Below are 20,983 nucleotides of genomic sequence, written 5' to 3' on the forward strand. Positions count from 1 at the left end.
TATGCAAGATCTAATCATATCTTCTCATCGTATGCAAGATCGAATTATATGGCTTTATTATTGGTTAGGAATATAATGGTATACTGTATACATCTAGGCTTTTTAGTCAAAGGTTGTTGCCTATACAACGCTGTCATAGTTCTTTGAATTAATTAGGAAGAATTTGATTAAAACCTACTCTTAGTCAAGGTTGTTGCCGATACAAGACTGTCATTGTTCTTTGCATTAATTGAGAAGAATTTGATTGAAACCTACTTTTATCCTCATTTAGCAGTAAGGCAATCCCCCATCCTCTCCCTCCTACTATTACCTTTACCGGTGTTCTTCCTTCCTCAATTGCTAATAATAAAATGTCCTATTAGACACATTAAATAGGGAAATAACAACAATAAGTGAAATGAAAATCATAATAATGATAATAAAACAAACTAACCGAAAGTTGAATCGAGGAAAACCTTATTTCCATAATACAAATTACGTCTCAGCTAGTACTCACAGATTGACGTATTGTTTCTACGGATAATACAACTTCCTCCTAGCGTGTAGAAAGCACATCAAACCCCGCAAGGGATTGACGAACTTGATAGAGTAATGAGAATTGAGCGATGCCATACTCTTAAATCCACACTAAAATGCTAGAAAAAGAAAAGAGAGGAATACTTTGAATTGTGGTGTGTTCTTTTGCTGTGAACTTCTCACTAATTTACAAGCTAAGAAATCAAATAAAAGGTTTTGCAATCAAGACATTCATAAAGTATATAGGATCATTCGAGATGAAAAGGCAAAGAATTTGGCCACATGAAAAGTTACTTGAAAATAATATACTCTTTCCGACCCAACTAAGTTTAGTTAAAACTTTTGGATAAGAAGATAAAGAAATTATATTGAAAAGTAGGAGAAATGAATAAAAGTAAGAAAGGTAAAAGAGAAAGTAAGTATGTGATGGAATAAAAGTAAGAATAATTAAATATTTTATTTTTTGTTACGAGTGAAAATTACAACTTAATTGTGACGTCCATAGTGGTTAGTTGGGACGTAAGTATTAGTATAATATAAGTATCAGACAAAAGGCATATTTTGAAATGATGAGAGTGAAATTATTTTGAATGACTGAATGGATCGCACATTGTTCTACATGACAACTAAATGGATCTAATATTATATATATGCACATGAGAAAAGCTCTTGTTGTCTGCCTATTTGAACATTTTATCCAACCATCGATTTCTACCACAAATTCAGTGAGCTTCATCTCTTGCTGCATCAATGGCAAAAAGGTTGAAAATATAGTAATATTCTTTCATACCAATTTTGTAACAACATATACATATGATGGAAACTTTTGCAGGCTGGAAGGCAAGGTAGCAATCATCACCGGCGGCGCCAGCGGAATCGGCGAGTTCGCGGCGAGGCTCTTCGTCCGCCACGGCGCCAAGGTGGTCGTGGCGGACGTGCAGGACGACCTCGGGCGAGCCGTGTGCCTCAGCATCGGCTCTCCCGACGTCATCTCCTACGTCCACTGCGACGTGGCAAACGAGGCCGACGTGGCGGGCGCCGTCGACCTCGCCGTCTCCCAGTACGGCAAGCTCGACATCATGTTCTCCAACGCAGCGATCCCGGGCAAGAGCGAGGCCGGGATCCTCGCCGCCGAGTACGAGGACGTGAGGCGCGTGCTCGACGTCAACGTGTTCGGCGCGTTCATGTGCGCCAAGCACGCGGCGCGTGTGATGATCCCGGCCGCGCGAGGGAGCATCGTGTTCACCTCGAGCGTGGCCTCGGTCACCCACGGCGGCGCCGTGCCCCACGCCTACGTGGTGTCGAAGCACGCGCTCGTGGGGCTGACCAAGAACTTGTGCATCGAGATGGGGGCCCACGGGATAAGGGTGAACTGCGTGTCCCCCTTTGGGGTCCCCACCCCGATGCTCACGGGCGCCCTCGGGATGAAGGACAAGGCGGAGGTGGAGGAGTTTGTGTCGGGGATTGCCAATTTGAAGGGGGAAGTGGTCGGAGCCGACGACGTGGCGGAGGCGGCGTTGTTCTTGGCTAGCGATGAGGCAAAGTATATAAGTGGGCAGAATATTGTTGTTGATGGAGGTTATAGCTTGACAAATGTTGCACTGCGTGAGGCTGTTAAAAAATTGAATATTTCTTCAAAATAAACTCATTAAGATTTTACATTGTATTTCTCACTTCTCAGGATAATAAAAGCATGCATTGCTAATAATGTTTTGCTTTGTATGCTACGGTTTTTAAATCTTTAACTTTGTCATTGATCACTCGAGTGAGTATTTACATGTGCTGGATCGGATATAATTCTCCATTTCATTTCAAAAAAAGAGTTGGTGTGACTTTCTTATGTTGTAGAAATTGGAGAATTATCAATTCCAAATAAAGCAGATTATTTCATAGAAGATATATTTAATTTTCCCTAGTTGAGTTGAGGGTGGTGCTGAAATACACAACCACCCCTGCTGCTCTCACAAAAAAATTAAATAATCAAATAAATTAAAACAAAATAAATTAAGTAAATATATATTTTTTTAATAGACTGTGAAAGGCAGCAGGGGCTGCTGTGCATTTCAGCATAGCAGAGGATCCCACCCTGTTGAATTGATGCAAATTGAATATCTAATCAAATATAGTTACGAACTCAATTCTCCAATCGGTTGTGAAAACCGAGAACAACTAGTATTGAGTATACAGACTAAAATGAACTTTCTCTCCTCCTACGTTAAGTAAATCAAATATACTCAATGATCCAATCTACGTAAAGAAGGGCCAAATAAAAATATTAGAAAACCAAATAAAAACGAGCCAAGGACCCAATATCAATATTTCAAGGCCCATTTTCAAAACTCGATGATTCAGACTTAGGTAACTTCTAATTTATCTCAAAAATATAAAATCCTCTCAACACTGTTCCCAAAATTAAAGCAAAATCACCTCAGGTTTTATTAATTAAGATATTGAATATCATAAATACAAAGAATTAGTCTGGATCATTTCATCATTTGTAATTTGGCATTGAGTTTACATATTAATAATCCCTCCTTCTCATAAAAATATTGATAATGGATATGACACGAGAATTAAGATAAAATTAGTAAAATAAGGAGAATAGTATAGTAAGTAAGAGAGAGAAGAAAAATGATAATTAAAGTAGTGTTAGTAGATAATGGGACATACATTATTAAATTGATATACATAACTTTTCAAAAATGAAATGCATATATTTTTGTGGGACGTACGAAAATGAAAAGTGCACATATTTTTATAGGACGGAGAACGAGGTGGAGCATTAACTTTGATTGTATTAAAATTGAATTAAACCTCGATTTAATCAGTATTTAGCTCGACAGATAGATAAGCCCACGCTCAAGCCTTGTTCATTCCTAACCTAACCCAATCATATATTGTATATATAGCTAAATGAAAAGGAGTAAAAATTTTATGAGAAAATGTCTCGTGAAAATATAATAGTCAAAAAAGAAGAAAATAATGCTCGAAAAAATGTTGGCTCAGCGCGGTTTAGACGTAACAAATCACTACCATCATAACCATTAAATTTGAACTTCTTTTGACATAAAGTGACATTAATTTTGTAAAAGAAGGTGATGTTTGGTGATAAAAAGTTTGTCTTTTAGTCTAACTAGTATTAACACCCGTGCTATGCACGGGTCATAACGTTTTCAAATAATGAAAAATATATTATAGGTAATTAGATCAGCACGGGACATAACATTTTCAAATAATGAAAAATATATTATAGGTAAGTAGATTAAAAAATATAGGATAATAAGAATATAATTATATTTATGGTTAATAATATGTATAAATTAAAATATCTATTCACAACACTATAAACATTTAAACCATTATAAACAATAATAAAAACATAAATGAACACCTTCCAACAAATCTAAATAATACAATTCATATTCAGCAAGCAATTTCAAACCGCTTTAATTTATGATATGAGTGGAATAAAACAAAACAATGATAAAAGGGGAGATGTGTGCATAAGGAAAAAGAAATACTTGGTTAGTTAGAATAAAATATACAAATAAAGGAAAATATATGACGATGCCTACAACTTTAATTTAAGATCTAAGTGAAGTGAGATAAAATCAAATAAATGAACCATATACTAAATGAGGATCAAATAAATGATCTTATGTTGCAGCCTATAAATTTCTTTTAGCCAAAAAAGAACTTCACATGTAATGAAGCGAAGAAATTTTCTAAACAAACAATGTCAAAAGAAGAAGTGCCTTCATTTTTCAAGTTTCTAGCCAAATTGGATTTCACGAAGCTACAGGAAAGCTATTTTACAAAGCTTGAAAAACTTCTTTGTAAACGACATTAACAGTGGAATAACCGCTCCTATCATCATCATCATCATCATCGTTACATACTGAAATCTTCAGACCTTATCACCCGTGCTATGTGTAAATTACAATAAGTATTGATAACATTAGAAACAATTAATAACATTAAAAACAATCAGAAAAAGAAAAATATACTCATCTGATCTCATTATATACACGTGCGATGCACTGTCCAAATATTTTTAGAAAAAGATCTTCACATGTAATGAAAATAAGTAATTATGTGACAATGTCAAAAGAAGAAAGTGTCTTCATTTTTCAGGGTACTGGCAACGGTAGAAAAACAACAGTTCATATTTTTGAAAAACTTCTTTACAAACAACATTGACAATTGAATCACCCTTATGATGATCATCATCAACATTAACAAAAAACTACAGTTTTTCCACCAAATACTGAACTCATTACATACACTCATAATATCTTTGAAAGTCATATCCACGACTTCTATGCAATGTTTATAAATCATCGGAGCTCTATCACATATTATAAGCTTAACTCTTGCAATCAGTTTAGCAAGTACACAACCTCATTTTATATTGCACACAGAATCTTCATTCACACTGATGGAAATTTTAAAGCGAGAATGAGTTGTTCTTCTTCTAGGCAACAATAGAGAAGTTATTCCACTCGACGCCACATTTAAAACAATATTACCCTCGAACGAATTCCTGCTGACAAAGACCTCCATATGAAAGTTTTACCAGTACATCCATAGTCATAGACAAAAAACATTCATCCAGCATTTGAACAGACAAATGACATTATAGTATCATGAACATGAAGCTGTTCATTAGTGAACTTGGAAACAAAATCCAAATGTTCTCTTCCTAGAGCTTCACGATCATAACACAACTCATCGCTAATCAATCTATTATCACATGTTTCAAAATATTCAGATTTTGGATACGATATGCTTTGGAAATCGCACAAACTTTTCTCAACATTTATCAACAAATTCACAAATAACAATCTGACAGGATATGCAGAAGCCCAAAAAGAAGCCTCTTTCATCAGTCATACACTTCACCGTCATATTTGGTAGCGCTTTACTACCAATAATATTTTAGAGCTAATTCAAAATAAAGAATAATAAAAAAATAAAATGGAGATATGAAGTCTAGTTGTCGGCTACTTATTAGAAGGAATCTGAAGATGCTACATTTCATAAATTTTAGGGAATGCTTTGCGTCTTATCGAATGGTTGTAGAGTTTGATCTTTGAAAGAATTTAGAATCGTATTATAAATGTGATTATATTGACGAAATGCATATAGTAGCAGTTGTTTTATAATTTAAATTGAAAATAATGAACGATTTGGGTGATAGTTAATAAGTTTTTCTTTTAATAAGTTTAAGCAATTTATCAAACTTTTTAAATACATTTTTTTCCGATAATGCAACAATGAGAGTCGTGAGCAACAATGATAAGTTTAAGATAAGTTTTTTTATCAAACTTTTTAAATATTTTCTTTTAATCCTTCGTGGACTTACTCTTGAAATTGCAACACAATTGTTCAGGACCAAAAACATGTTTTTTAGAATTAAGCGTCATGAGCAGACGAATGCAAAAATAGTTTTTTTTTTCACAACTAATAAATTCACTTTTACCATAATTAAATTCATTATATGATAATATGTATGGCATAATATTTTGAGAAGCATAAACTAAAAAAATAGAACTCAAAGTCACAAATAACAATATCTTACCTAGTTAGAATAAATCAAAATCAATTCAATTATAACCATGTATAATACTTTTAGTAATTTAAATATAAATATATTTATCAGTTATATATTTTGAATATGAATCTATATTAATAAGTAAGTTCAAGATATTTACTTAATATAATATATTTTAAATAAAAATGTAATTTTAAAAAAATGTGTACTATTTACACAGTAGTAATCCAAATTAAAATTCTGTATTATTATGGTGATAAACTATGGTAACTAATCCATGTTCTATTCCGGTTTATATATTTATCCATAATTTTGGGGAATTTTTTGTATATTTTAAATAATTATATCTATGGATTCACTGCCTCTATATATGGGATGTGGAAAATTCAAAATATATTTATTTATAGTACAATAATAAATGATTCATTAATATTGTCAATCCAATCAATTAAGAATACATTGGCACTTATTAATCTCATTAATTGCAAATCAATCAACAATTCATCCAATAACCAATCATTTTTTTACATTTTGAATTATTTGAATGAATAAAATTAAAAAACATATCACATTTCACTAAAAAATGCAGATATGACAATTCCAGCCAAACACAAAAAAATCCGACGACCAAAATAAAAATTCCAAAAACTATCCACCAACACTAAAAAACCACGCACACAAATACCAGAAATCACACTCATGTAGATTATTATTTCACTTGTATAAATATTACGGAGGAGTATTAAAATTGGTCAAATTGTAGATTGAAAAAATTGATTATTATGTAAATGAATGAAACAATTAAAAGCCCAAACTAAAAACCTAAATACAACAAATACCCTAATTCACTAAATCGACACTCCGCATCCCCTCTGCTGTGCTCGCCAGCCAACCGCCGCCTCACCCGCTAGCGCCCTCATTTCCCGACGCCGGCGCTTCTCTCTTTCTCCCCTCTCGCCGCCTCGCCTTCCATAGTTCCACACCCGCCTCGTTCTCTCTCTTTCTCTTTCCCCTTTCTTCTTCTCCGGCGGCTAAAGATGGATCTTTGGATGAATCTGGAGGCGGATAGGAAACAGAGGAGGGATTTGACGGGGAAATAGGGGGTTTTGCGAAGGATATAGGTGGTTCTGCACAGTTGGGCGAGTCGGGCTCGTCCTGACTGGTAAGTTTGGTTTTTGTTTTAGCTGATTCAATGGCCTTCTCTGATTCTCTTTGTCTCGCCTCCTCACCCCCCACTGCTGCCTTCGCCGGAGATGTCGTCCTTCGCGGTCCAAGCAGTCTGCAATTCCAATTTAAGAAAATTAGTCCACAAATGCAGATTCAGTATGATTTGTGTATATATCTGTGTACTGTGTTTTGAGAAGCTTGCATTTTATTGGACCAATTTTTGTCCAATGGTTGAAATGACGAAAAGGGTAAAAGAAATAGCCTCATATTTTCCCGCCAAAAAGGATAAATCCGTCTTTTCATCAAACTGTCACTTTAGATTAGTACAGACTTCTGAGGATTTTTCATCCTCATTTTTGGCATAGCTCTCTCTCGTTTCCTTTCTAAATTATACTCCCTCCGTTCCACGGTAATAGAGACATTTTATTTTGCACACTTACTTTTAAAAAATAATTATAAATAGTTAAAGTGGAGAAAAAGTAAAGTAAGAGTGAGAATATTGTAGATAAGACTCTTATCTACATTATTCTATATCTTTCTCCACTTTAACTATTTAATATCATTTTTCAAAACGAGCGCAGAAAATGAAATGTCTTTATTACTGTGGAACGGAGGGAGTATAATACTTTCGCAAGTATTATTCATACAAGAATCGTATCAATTATCACATTGAGTATAGATTAGAAGATATAAAGGTTGAATCAATCAAAGAAAGAGATGGAGAATTAATAAAATATGAAATAAGAGATGCGTTATTTTTTTTGCCAAAAAAATCACTAATACAGTTGTATAAATAAAAAAAAGTTACGACTCAACCATTATTGGTAACTAGTTTCATACCCGTGACTTTGTTAGATCTCTATTATAAATAAAGTTATCATATATAAATAAATATATATTTTATATAGTTATAATTAAATTATGTTAACAAAGTTAACATACACTCTGAACATATTAATTTAGTTTAATAGTAAAACACAATAGCAAGATATAAAAATTATACTTGTTGAGCTCCTAAATTTTATTGCAGGAGCTCCTAAGTTTTATTCTACAGACATTGAAATATTCAATGATATATTATTATAACCCTGGCTCACTACACTTAAATAAAGAAATACTCCTAAATTTTATTGCAGGAGCTCCTAAGTTTTATTCTACAGACATTGAAATATTCAATGATATATTATTATAACCCTGGCTCACTGCACTTAAATAAAGAAATATAAACTAATAGTAATAAACTAAATGTTTTATGCTATATTTTTGTTTTTCTTATATCCACGCTTGTTTTTCTTCCTTGTGCAGCAGGTTAGATTTTTTTACGCTTCTTCAACTCTTTAGTATACCATTTCTTGGAGATGTGATTTTTGTTCCTGAAATAGAAGAGAGTAAAGATTACAGGACATCCAATGATATTTTACTACCTAACCCACGGTTAAAACTTACATATATAAAAATCTTTCGATTCTTGTAATATATAACATAGTAATAATTCTAAAATTGTCAAGGAAAATAGAAAGAAGAAACTCATAGACTATATTAAATATAATATACTAAAATTAGTAGGTTTAAAAGATATTTTAAAAAAGTCAAATTCCTCAAAATTAGTAGATTTAAAGGTATAAGATGAAAATTCTCAGCAACATCAAATACATTATTAAAAAAAAGAGTGCATAAAGTCATGGGAAATTAAAGGTGACATTGTGAATTTAAAATAGCAAAAATCATATTAATAAAACAAAAGAAAAAAACAATTCTCCAATCACAAAAAATAGAAAAAATGGGTGAATTGGGGTTGCAAAACAAACGTATTAATACACAAATGAAAAAAAAAATCCTCATATAGAAAACTATTTCATCTTAAAGCAATATTGACAAAGAATAAGAAAAATACCTAAAATCAATTCAAATTTATGCAAAACGTTCAACAAAGAATATTATGAAAAAAGATAGAATTATGAGGATTTAAATCTAGCTATCAACATCCTAATAGTAAAAAATAGATGCATCTCCATAACTTTTCACTTCCTCCATTTATTATGAAAAATGCTTTTTACCTTCCAAATTCAAAACTTATAAAAATCCCCTTTAAATGTGATAAATAAGTTAGAAAACTGAAAATTAAATTCAAAAATTGATTAGTGATCAAAGCTATAATGACAGAAAATATTAATTGTGGAATTTGAATGTTAGAATCACAAATGACCGTTTTTTTTTCTTATAATGATACATTGATTCTGGACTCTTCTAAATATTCAAACTGATGCGCACAATTTATAAATATTTTAAAAATTGGCTCAAACTTGTCTTTTATATATGTATAGATTAATCTATTTGGTGATTTTATGGCAAGTATGGATGGAGTATTTTTGCAGACCAATTTATAATCACTAGCTCAAATATATAAATTATAAATGAAACTTCAAACTTGTTATAAGGGTAGCTGAAAGGACAGTTGAACACTAGTATTTCTTAACGATGGTAATCGAGAGAGGCGATATTCTTAGGGCAATTCATATCGAGAATGTTTTGGGAGAAGAAGATGTTTATTGTATTTCAGTGATTGATTTTACAATGTAATTGACACCTTATTATATAGGTGTAAAAGTAGGCTATCTATGGAAAATACATTCAATCTATTCTAGGAATATATGTAATGGTATCAATCAATTATTTTCACAATCAATCTGCAATCTTTTCTCCTTTTGATATGTCTTGACACTCCCCCTCAAGTTGAGCAATGATATCTCCGATGCTTAACTTTTCCAATACCTCTTTGAAGACTTTTGGGTGAACGGCTTTGGTTAGTATGTCTGCAAGTTGTTCCTCCGAGCGGACATAGGGGAATTCAATAATGCCTCCTTCCAGATTTTCTTTAATGAAGTGCCGATCAACTTCCACATGTTTGGTTCTGTCGTGCTGCACTGGATTTTCTGAGATACTAATGGCTGCTTTGTTGTTGCAGAACAACTGGCTCTTCCGGGTAGGTGGAAAACCAATTTCTGTGAGCAATCTTCTTAGCCATAGGATTTCCATGAGTCCACTTTTCATTCCTCGGAATTCAGCCTCAGCGCTAGATAGAGCTACAACCTTTTGTTTCTTGCTCCTCCAAGTAACCAGGTTTCCCCCGATGAAAGTAAAGTAACCTCCCGTAGATTTTCTATCCACCGGATTGCTTGCCCAGTCAAATTCAGTGTATCCATCAATTTCCAGGTCTTCTCTCTTTGCGAGGAATACTCCATAGCCTACAGTACCTTTCAAATAGCGCACGATCCTCAATGCAGCCCCCATATGATTAGCTTGAGGTTGGTGCATGAACTGACTCACAATACCCACGGCATAAGTGATGTCGGGTCTAGTATGTGAGAGTGAAAGGTTCTACTCTGTTGTTTGTTTACAGTGTGTTCAAAAGGAAATAACAGGTTCCCTAGGTCCAGCAAATCCACTAGATCACGCGGTCTTGGAACTCGTTGGTCGCAGGAAATCCCGGTCGTCGGACACACAGAACACCTCTTTCAAAAACCCTCAACCACTCTACTAAACCTAGTATAGGGAAGTAGGGATCGATCCCACAGAGAAGGATGTGTAATACTCATGTTCAAGGATTTGGGTGTGTTTTTGGTGTTGGCTGCTGCCACGCATTTTTTGGGTTGAGGAAAAAAAAACAAATTAAACTTAACTTGGGAATCTTTAAAACTCCTAAGCTAACAGCTAGACCTAGACGAAATTATAAGAGAACGTTGCAAAGGAAATTAACTGCTCAACACTTGATCTAAGAAAACTACTTTAATTACCTAGACCTAGGAAACAAACTGACTGTGGGGACCATGACTGAAAAAGCAAAGTACGAACGAAAAGCTGGCAGAATAACTAACTTTCGTACTAACTAACAGCGACATCGTCTTCTACAACCAAATTGCGTAAAACTCATAAGAAAATCAACATGAACGAAATCAAAACAGAGCAAACTAATTCTAAGTCAAACCAATGCATAATCAACGAAGAACTGAACAGATCTGCAGATGCTAGACGAAGCAAAACAGAAAACAAGAAGAAAACTCAAATCCATCTAACAGCTTCCTATTCTCGCCTCGAATCCAACCTCAGACGCTAAATCCACTCCGGATCCAAGCGTCCAATACGAACTCCATCCAACAGAAACATTTCATCACTTCAGATTCGAACAACAACCTCCAAACATTCAATAAACCACAGATCTATCACCAAATTCCCATATCAAACACCACAATATCAAATTAAAACAGAGATTGAAATAATACTTGTAAAATAAACTTCCAGCAGAGAGATCTACGTAAATCAACTTGAAAATTAACAACTAAACGCAAATTCAACCAAAGCGAAAAGATAATAAGTATCATCAACAACCAAGTCGACTCCCAAAAGTGAAGTTCGACAGCAAAACGAGTAAACAACTGAAATTAAGAGAAATTGTATCTTCGTCCACACTCGGACGGTGTTGCAACTGCGAAACTTCTAAAGAAAATTAACCCTTCGTACCCGACTACCCCAGATCTCCCATTCCCAAGTGTGTGTAATGTGTGTGAGCTAAGAAGAGAGTGAAAAAGTGATATGATGTGCGTTGCATGCTCTTCTATATATAGGCGTTGGAGTGGGGCCCAGCGAGGTATAGATAAGACTTTGTTGCCCTCAGCTATTGACCCCCTCTGTCACGCCTTCTTTTCTTTTAAACCCTGCTCACTTCGTTCCTTTCCTTCGCTAGACCATCTCCTTCAGCATTTCATCGATCTAGCGATTTTTCTTCACACACTTGGCTTAGGAAACGTGTTAGACCCAGCAAATTATAACGTTTTTTTCATATAACCGATGCATGAAATTAGCCTTATCAGAGAGATAGATGAGTTTTCCTACAAGCCGTTGGTACCTTTCCCTTTCTGCAAGCTCTGCTCCTTCCTCTATTTTCAAACCATTGGGAACCATTGGAGTGTCTGCGGGTTTGCATTCGAGGAGACCTGTTTCTGCCAACAAGTCTAGGACATACTTCTTTTGCCTTAGGAATATTTCGTGTCTGGATCTCAACACTTTTATCCCCAAGAAGTATTTCAGTGCTCCCAAGTCCTTCATCTCGAATTCTTTGAACAGATTTTCCTTCACCCTCTGGATTTCTTCTACATCGCCACCAGTAATAATCATGTCATCAACGTAGATAATCAGACATGTTACCTTGTTGTCTCTCCTTTTTGTGAAGAGCGTATGGTCTGACTGGCTTTGTTGGAATCCATGCTTGAACATAGCTTGGCAGAATCTTCTGAACCAGATCCGTGGAGACTGCTTCAAACCATATAATGTTTTTCGTAGGCGACAAACTTCTCCTCCTCCAAATTCTTCGGAGAATCCTGGTGGGACCTCCTTGTACACTTCCTTGGTCTTTTTTAGCTCTCCATGGAGGAAGGCGTTAGTCACGTCGAACTGGTGTAGTGGCCAGTCTTTGCACACTGCTACAGATAGTAGTGCTCGAACAGTATCCATCTTTGCAACTGGGGAGAATGTCTCTTCATAATCCCCTCCATACACTTGAGTATATCCTTTTGCCACGAGTCTCGCCTTGTATCTCTCGATTGAACCATCTGCTCTCCGTTTTATGGTGAATATCCACCGACATCCAGCTTCTTTCCCTTTGGCAGCGTACATTTCTCCCATGTACCATTCTTTACTAGGGCATCTATCTCCTTCTTCATGGCTTCTCTCCAGTGTTTATGTTTGTTGGCTTCCTCAAATGACTGTGGAATGTCTTCTTCCTCATATAGGGCGGCTTCGAAGGCCCGAGCAATTTCTGATAGGTGACCTTGAGCAATATTAGATATTGCGTATTTTGCCTTTCTCCCTTCCAGTCTGGTGAGTATCGTCGAGGCGGGATTCCTCTTGTCATCCTGTGGGCCAATTCAAATGGCTCTCCGGTGTCTCCACTTCTTCCACTAGTTTCACACTCCTCATTATTGCCCCTATCAAGATTAGTATGTTCCAAGGGTATATTATCAAGATCTGAACCGTTTACCTCAGGAATCGAAGGCGGGGTTGACGGCTGGTCAGTGTCACTTTGTTCTTCGTTCTGTATTATAGGACTTGACGGCCCAGCAGTGCCGCTAACTTCCTCAGGTGGACCAACGTCTGTGACAGGGCTTGACTGTGGCTCTCCCCCTGTCTGGTGTTCCCCTGAATGTGGCTCTCCCACCAATTGGTGGTTTTCAATATCTGGTAGCCAATCTAGGAGGTCATTATTTGGACTATTGTCTGAAAGTTGTGTCTCCCCCTGACTACTGGATTGGCCATAGAAGTATTCTCCTTCCACAAAGTCACAATTCATGGTGGTATGTATCTTACGGGTTTTTAGGTCATAGCATTGGTAACCTTTTTGACTTTTGCCATAGCCAAGGAAGACACATTTGAGGGCGCATGGATCAAATTTGGAACGTTCATGTTTAGGAATGTGGACAAAGACCGAGCATCCGAAAACTTTAGGCTCAAGAGATAGAGAAGACGGGATTTCGAAGTGTTGAGAAAAGGTATCTAGAGGAGTTTTAAAGTTAAGGATTCCGGTAGGTAGGCGATTTATGAGGTAGACTGTTGTAGCTATAGCTTCAGGCCGAAAAGATTTTGGTATTTTGGATTCAATCAAAAGGGCTCGGGTAATTTCAAGGATGTAACGGTTTTTTCTTTCGGCGACCCCATTTTGTTCCGGAGTGTAAGCACAAGAGGTTTTTGTTGACAAATCCCCCTCCCCCCCCCCATTGTCTGATCTAAGGATCTGGATTGTGTGGTTAAACTGAGTTTGAATAAGGTTATAGAAATCTACGAACTTATCAAACACATCATTTTTATTTTTCAAAAAATAGATCCATGTCATGCGAGAGTAATCATCAATAAACAACACAAAGTAACGAAAAACTTGTCCCCCAGTGATCGGAGCAGGACCCCAAACATTAGAATGTATTAAAGCAAAAGGAGATTTCATTCTTGTATTGTTCAACTTAAACGAATGTCTATGGTTTTTGGCCAACACACAAGTATCACAATGAAAAGAGTTCAAAGAAGTAGCTAAATCAGGAAAAAGTAGGCGCAAATATCCTAGAGATGGGTGCTCTAACCGACGATGCCAAAGCCAAGCCTGTCTGTCTGTCGGTCCGGGAGTCAGCATCATCGCAGTACTCTGTTGGGCTATCTCATCCACATAATACAGCCCGCATCGCTCAGTGCCACGCCCAACTATCGTCCCCGTCTTGATATCCTGCAACATGCAAAATTGAGGTTGCATTAGTAATTTATAATTTAGCTCTTTAGTCACATGGCTAATGGATAACAGCTTATGAGATAATGACGGAACATAAAGACAATTGGAGAGGCATAGCGTGGGCGAAATATTTATTGTTCCTGCCCCCATAACTTGTGCTAGGTCCCCACTGGCGGTTTGGACATAGGATTTTTTGGAAGTAGAGATGGATACAAAATCTGAGGCTTCAAACGAAATTGTATATGTGGCCCCACAGTCAAAAATCCAGTGAGGGTCTTTTGGGTCTGAAATGGATGTCGAGGAACAGGCTAAGGCGTCGAAGGAGTTTCGACAGGGTATAGAGGGCTGATATTCGACACTTATAGAGGGCTGGGGTATAATGTGCAAAGTTTTTGCAAGTTGGGGTTCAAACTGGAATTTTGTGGAAGTTTGGGGTGGGGTTTGGGAGTATGGTGTTCGACTGGGGCTAATATGGGATTTTTGAGAATTTGGGGGTGGAAATTTAGGGGATATTTTGGATCGGTGCTGGGTTCGGGATTTTGGGTTTTGTTGGGGCGGGTTTGTAATTTTAGAAAGATGGGAGTATTTAAATCGGTTTTTAGAAACCGAAACCCTAGCCGCCTCCCCTCTTTCGCCTGTGGGAACCCTAGCTTCACCTGCCGACCCTATTCCACCGCTCCCTTCGCCGGTGGAGTCTCCGATTGATGATATTTTACCTTCTGTCCATGTCCTCACTACTGAGACGGATGCAATTGTGGGTTTCTCCTCGGTTTTGATCTCACCGCCGCTACTGTTGCCTCCGCTGCCGCCCGCCGGATTTTCGGTGTAGGTGGCGCGTTCGAGAGCAACTGCTGCAGAGGCTCTTCCCCCTCCGTTGCCGCTGCCGTTTCGGCCTGCATTTCGGGCTTGCCTTGTCTTCTTCATCTCTTCCCACCACTCCGAGAAACCGTGGATGTGGAAACAAGTATCCCTGGCGTGTTTCTTCCCTCCACAGTGGCTGCAAACTAATTTACTCTTATCTTCGTCCCTCCGGTGGCTGGGGTTTCTCGGTGGTTGGAGGTGTTGTGATATCGGTGCTCTGCTCCTGTCGAATACTGTGAGGCCTACTCCGATTCCAGATTCCTTGGTTTCTGGGTTGAGTAGCTTCTCGTTGACGGACTCCCGTCTGACTAATCCGTATGCTTTCCTTGCTGTTGGAATTGGATCCATGTTTAGGATCTCCCTCTTAATTTTTCCGTATCTGTGGTCATCTAATGCCCATACGAACTGGTACAATCTGTGCCTTTGTGTGTTCTGATTGTATTTTTCGATGCTGGACGGAGTGTCCATCGGGTTTGGATCCCTGGTGTCGATTGAAATCCAGAGATCTTGAAGTTTCTGCCATAGATTCTCTAGTGACAATTCTCCTTGTTTGATGTTGTATGCTTGTCGATGCAGGTCTGAAATTTGGAATTGGTCGGCGCCGCTTCCATACGTCGTGGCCAGACTATCCCACAAGTCGTAGGCCGTTTCGTATTGGGAGACCTCGTTGACGAGGCTGGCGTCGATATTGTTGATGATCCAGTTGAAGCAGCAATCATCCCTCTGCTGCCATCGGTTGTAGTTGGGGTCTGTCGGTGGGGGAAGGTCTGGAACTCCAATTATGTGAGAAGCCAGACCTTTTCCACGGATTTCCCTCCTCATCAGTTTCACCCATAAGGGATAGTTATCCCCGTTGAGCTTTTCTGCTAGACGTATCTCGCCTAGTGATTCAATAGATGAAGGCTGCTGGTTTGGGTTTTTTTGAGACATGCTTAGTCTCATAAATTCAGCAAATTGTTCTGCTGAAAGTGTTACAGGTTGGTTGTTCTTTGGAGGGTTATCAGATTCGGAATCTGACATTTTTGTTGGTTGTGTTTTGCAGGTTTCAAAAGGCCGGGGAAGGTATTCGAGACAGTGATGATACTTTTCTGAGTCTCACGCTCGAATAAACCTGCTCTGATACCATCTTAACAATGGTAATCGAGAGAGGCGATATTCTTAGGGCAATTCATATCGAGAATGCTTTGGGAGAAGATGTTTATAGTATTTCAGTAATTGATTTTACAATGTAATTGACACCTTATTATATAGGTGTAAAAGTAGGCTATCTATGGAAAATACATTCAATCTATTCTAGGAATATATGTAATTGTATCAATCAATTATTTTCACAATCAATCTGCAATCTTTTCTCCTTTTGATATGTCTTGACATTATTTACTCCTACTTGCTTAAAATCACTATTGAAATGAAGTAAAATATGGGTTTGGATCTTCTGCTACTTGCTCAAAGCCACAACCCACAACAGGGAAGGGGATGCGGTTTCATACAAAGCATGCCATATGGTAGTGGTGGCCACGGTTCGAAAACCGCCGGTTCCGGTTCGTCAAAATCATGAACCGTAACCGGCCCGGATACCGGTTATCCGGTTCCGGTTTAACCGCCGGTTACCGCCGGTTCCGGTTCCGGTTACTAACCGCCGGTTTTTCACCGGTTCCGGCGGTTCCGGGCCGGTTCCGGTTCGATTTTTTTTTTTTTTTTTTTAAATCTTAGAGTTATAACTTTTATTGCAATTCTATAGTAAAATCCAAAGAGAATCGATAACGATAAATAATTGCAATTTTATTGATTTGAAACTTTGAATGTAAATTTCTACAATACAATATTACAATTACAAGTTACAAAATACAACAATACTACAACTATACACTTGAATTTAAAATTTAAATACAAAATTACAATTTTAAAAAAACATATTAAAAGTAAAGTTGAAACAATTAGAAAAAAAAAAGAAATAAAAGGAAAAGGACTTGAGCTCAACTTAAATTTAAAATTTAAGTTGAGGTGCCTACGTATCCTTAATGCTCAATTGCATTGAGGAATCAAAGTCCACGTAGTTCTCTTACCTTGCTTACCTTGTTGGTTGGCGGTTGACGACGGTTGGCCTTCATTCTCCACCTTCATCCTCGGTGTCGGTGAAGGTTTCCTCACTCTCTTCACGAGCATCCCAATCTGGTTCTTGCGCTCTCCTTGCAGCTTTTCCCCAATCATCAAGTAACATCATGGCTTCCATATTTCTCGCGGAGAGTTTGCTTCTTCTCACGTCCAAGACACATGCTCCAACACTGAAAGCGGACTCGACGGCTACAGTGGAAGCCGGGACGGCAAAGATCTCCTTAGCCATTGACGCAAGTATGGGATAATCTTTCTCGTGTGTTCCCCACCACTCTAGGACGTCGATTTGGGCGGGTGTCGGACCTGCATCACTAAAAGTATGGTGGCGTGCTTCCAAATAAAAATCTAACTCGCTTACCGATCCCATTGAGGTGGACCTTGAACTTGAGCTTGTGCCGTAGCCGTATAAGTCGGCTAATTGTGATTGAGCATCGGAGTCATCATAAGCAAAACCAAAACCGCCGTATTGCTGCGGTTGAGGAGCATGTTGTGTACGTGGATGAATTTGGTGGGTACGGTTATACTTTTCTTCATATTCGGCAAAGAGAGTACGCAAACTACTTTCAAATTGAGCTTGAACAAGTGATCTATCAGGAATGGTTAGTTCAAAAACTCTCGAGGTTTCATTATCATCAAAAGGAAAATTTTGAAGTGGACTAAGATCAATAGAACGCAAATTTTGATAATAGAAATCTAAGATCTTAGTTGTGCCAGCTAATTTCCATTTCGGATCCAAGCACTTAGCAATTAAAAACACAGTTGGAATTTCACTAAAATACTTCAACCATTTTTCAATCATATAAAATAAAACACACATTAACTCACGAGATCTAGCATTTTTCATGCATGTTTTAAAACCAAGTGCTATATACATGCAATGCTCTAACACACGAACAGATGTGCAATAGTAAACACCCGATAATTCAACGGTAGCACTTTTGAAAGCTTTGAACAATTGACATAAACTCATGCTTTGGTCCCAACAATTAGGCGTAAGAACTATATCACCATAGGGATTATTTCTAAAAAAATCGCACAAAGCATCTCTATGCTCCAAAGTAGAATTGAGGCAATCATATTTAGAGTTCCATCTAGTAGACACATCCATTATAATGGTTGTATACCTGATGTTCCTGTTACGGCAATATTTTTTCCAAGCCTTGCCAAGCTTGAAATGGATCGCTCTAACTGCATTTCTAATAGGATCAACATGCTTTTGCCATAAAGAAAGCGCATCTTGTACACATAAGTTCAAAATATGACATACACATCTTTGATGAAAATACTTACCATCGATAATCGGAGAGCACGCATCAATCAAGTCGTTAATACTTGCAGTATTAGCAGTTGCATTATCAAAAGCAATAGAAAACACCTTATTGCATAATTGATATTCATTCAAAACTTGAATAATTAAAAAAACAATTGCATTTGCAGTGTGTGGTGTAGGAAAATCTCTAAAAACAATTAAACGTTTGTTCAAAGACCAACTATTGTCCATAAAGTGAACCGTAATTTCCATGTATGCATGCTTTTGGAAAGCGTCAGTCCATACATCAGAGCAAATATTCACTTTGTGTCCCAAGTTACTCAAATATCGTGATAAATCTTTTTTCATTTCATTATATTGATTTTTGGTAGATCGTTGAATACTAGTTCTAGGTAGTCCTTTTGAGTTCAAATTATAACACTCTTTCATCGAATCTTCATAATCTTGATTATCATAAATACCAAAAGGAAGATGATGCATGGCAGCAAATTTAGCCATAACGTCAGTAGTATGCTTATGATCATATCTTAAAAGAGCGGAGGACGGCGTACCTGTTTGAGACGAACCGGAGGCGGAGCCATGGGCACTCGCACTTTGGAAGTTGAGTTGGGTTTGGCTAGCGGTATGCCCATATAGTTCGGGATGAATCGTCTGCATGTGACGGATGAGAGAGCCATATCCCCCGGACTTCTTGAATTTGTATTTTTTAGTGCAGTAGTTACAATATGCCATAAAAAATACCGGCACTTCATTAGCGGAAGAAACTATTGGGACCTTTTTGAAATGTTTCACAAATATATCAGATTTATATTTAGTTTTTTCTCCGCGGCCGTCTTGTGAAGGGGGGGGGGGGCATTTCCTCATTTTCGTGGTCACCACCGTCACTGTCCTCATTATCATCGTTCAGATTAACATTAACATCATCAATATCGTAATCATCGACCGAGATGTAATTATCAGCATCGGATTCGGCGCCAACCGCGCCATGACCACCCAATTGGGATAGTGCAATGGCTGCAGCTGCACGACGATCTTCTTCCATCTACAAATAGTATACGTAGTATGTACGAATTAGAATTTAGAAGATGATGAACATAGAAAAATCATGAACTCAAACTTATTAAGTTATGACTTTATGTATAAAAAAAATAATATGCAAAATATTTTATAACTTACTTGTAAGCGAACAGCCTCAGCATGGGAAACCTCCTCCAAAATTTCTCGACGAGTAGGTCGTCGTGATTTTCTCGGACGGGTAGATTGATCTTCTGCAATTCCTTTGCCCCGTCGATCACGGTCACCACCACTACGAGAAGAAGACATATTTTTTTTATAGTAATGTAGTTGAACAAGTTGTAAGTGGTAACTAATATGAAGTGCAAATTATGAAAATTGATGAACAGCTTAAGTAAACAAGTAGAGAGCAAATTGAGAGAATGAGGTAGAGAATAGAGAATTGGAGATTGAGAGAGAAATCCTTGTTAACACAAGAATGGGGTGAGTAGAAGTGATGAAGAAGGGGGTATTTATAGATAAAAATGGGGGGAAAATCTGATATTAAAAAAAAAAAAAAAAATTTGAAATTCAAAATTTGAAACGGTCGGTTTGTGTCAGAAAACCGCCGGTTTCTGACCGAAAACCGGCGGTTTCCGACACCTTTTCAGACCCTACGCCTGAACCCTACGCCTGAACCGGCGGGAACCGGCGGTTTTGTGTCAGGAACCGCCGGTTTTCTGACACAAACCGCCGGTTTCCGACACAAACCGGCGGTTAACCGTGCTTTTTCAGACCTACCCCCTGCAACCCTACGAACCTATCGGCGAACGGCTATTTTTCCGGTTAACCGGTTAACCGGCGGTTCCGAACCGACGGTTAACCGCCGGTTCCGGTTGCATATTTCTTGAACCGTAACCGAACCGTAAAAACCGTGTAACCGGATTTCGAACCGGAACCGTCGTCCGGTTCCGGTTCCGGTTCCGAACCGCCGGTTAAAAACCGGCGGTTAACCGGCGGTCCGGTTTGGTTTGGCCATGTCTACCATACGGTGGCTTTGAGCACAGTCCAGATCCGTAGAATACTAACATTACAACTTTACAATGATTCAGATGCAGTCTTGGTTTAGATGGCGATATGTGATGGCTACTCTCCGTATTTAATTGACGTGGAATAATAAATGCCCAATGTCTGTCATTCATGTTCCGCGTTTCGTATATCATCCTATCATTATTTATGA

The 20,983-nt window shown here is 37.7% G+C and overlaps 1 protein-coding gene across 1 annotated transcript; it reads left to right on the forward strand.

Annotated features, from left to right (window-relative positions):
* The first annotated feature begins 1,094 nt into the window (after positions 1 to 1,094).
* Positions 1,095 to 2,276, forward strand: LOC148933458 (short chain aldehyde dehydrogenase 1-like). Its single transcript, XM_089057862.1, has 2 exons — positions 1,095 to 1,277; positions 1,349 to 2,276. Exons 1-2 carry the CDS (start codon positions 1,267 to 1,269, stop codon positions 2,157 to 2,159), a joined length of 822 nt encoding a protein of 273 aa, XP_088913988.1. The 5' UTR covers positions 1,095 to 1,266; the 3' UTR covers positions 2,160 to 2,276.
* Positions 2,277 to 20,983: the final 18,707 nt, after the last annotated feature.

Source organism: Salvia hispanica, chromosome 1 (genome assembly GCF_029641045.1).
Source record: "Salvia hispanica isolate PSC_SH4W2 chromosome 1, Shi_PSC_v1, whole genome shotgun sequence".
Classification (NCBI taxonomy): Eukaryota; Viridiplantae; Streptophyta; class Magnoliopsida; order Lamiales; family Lamiaceae; genus Salvia; species Salvia hispanica.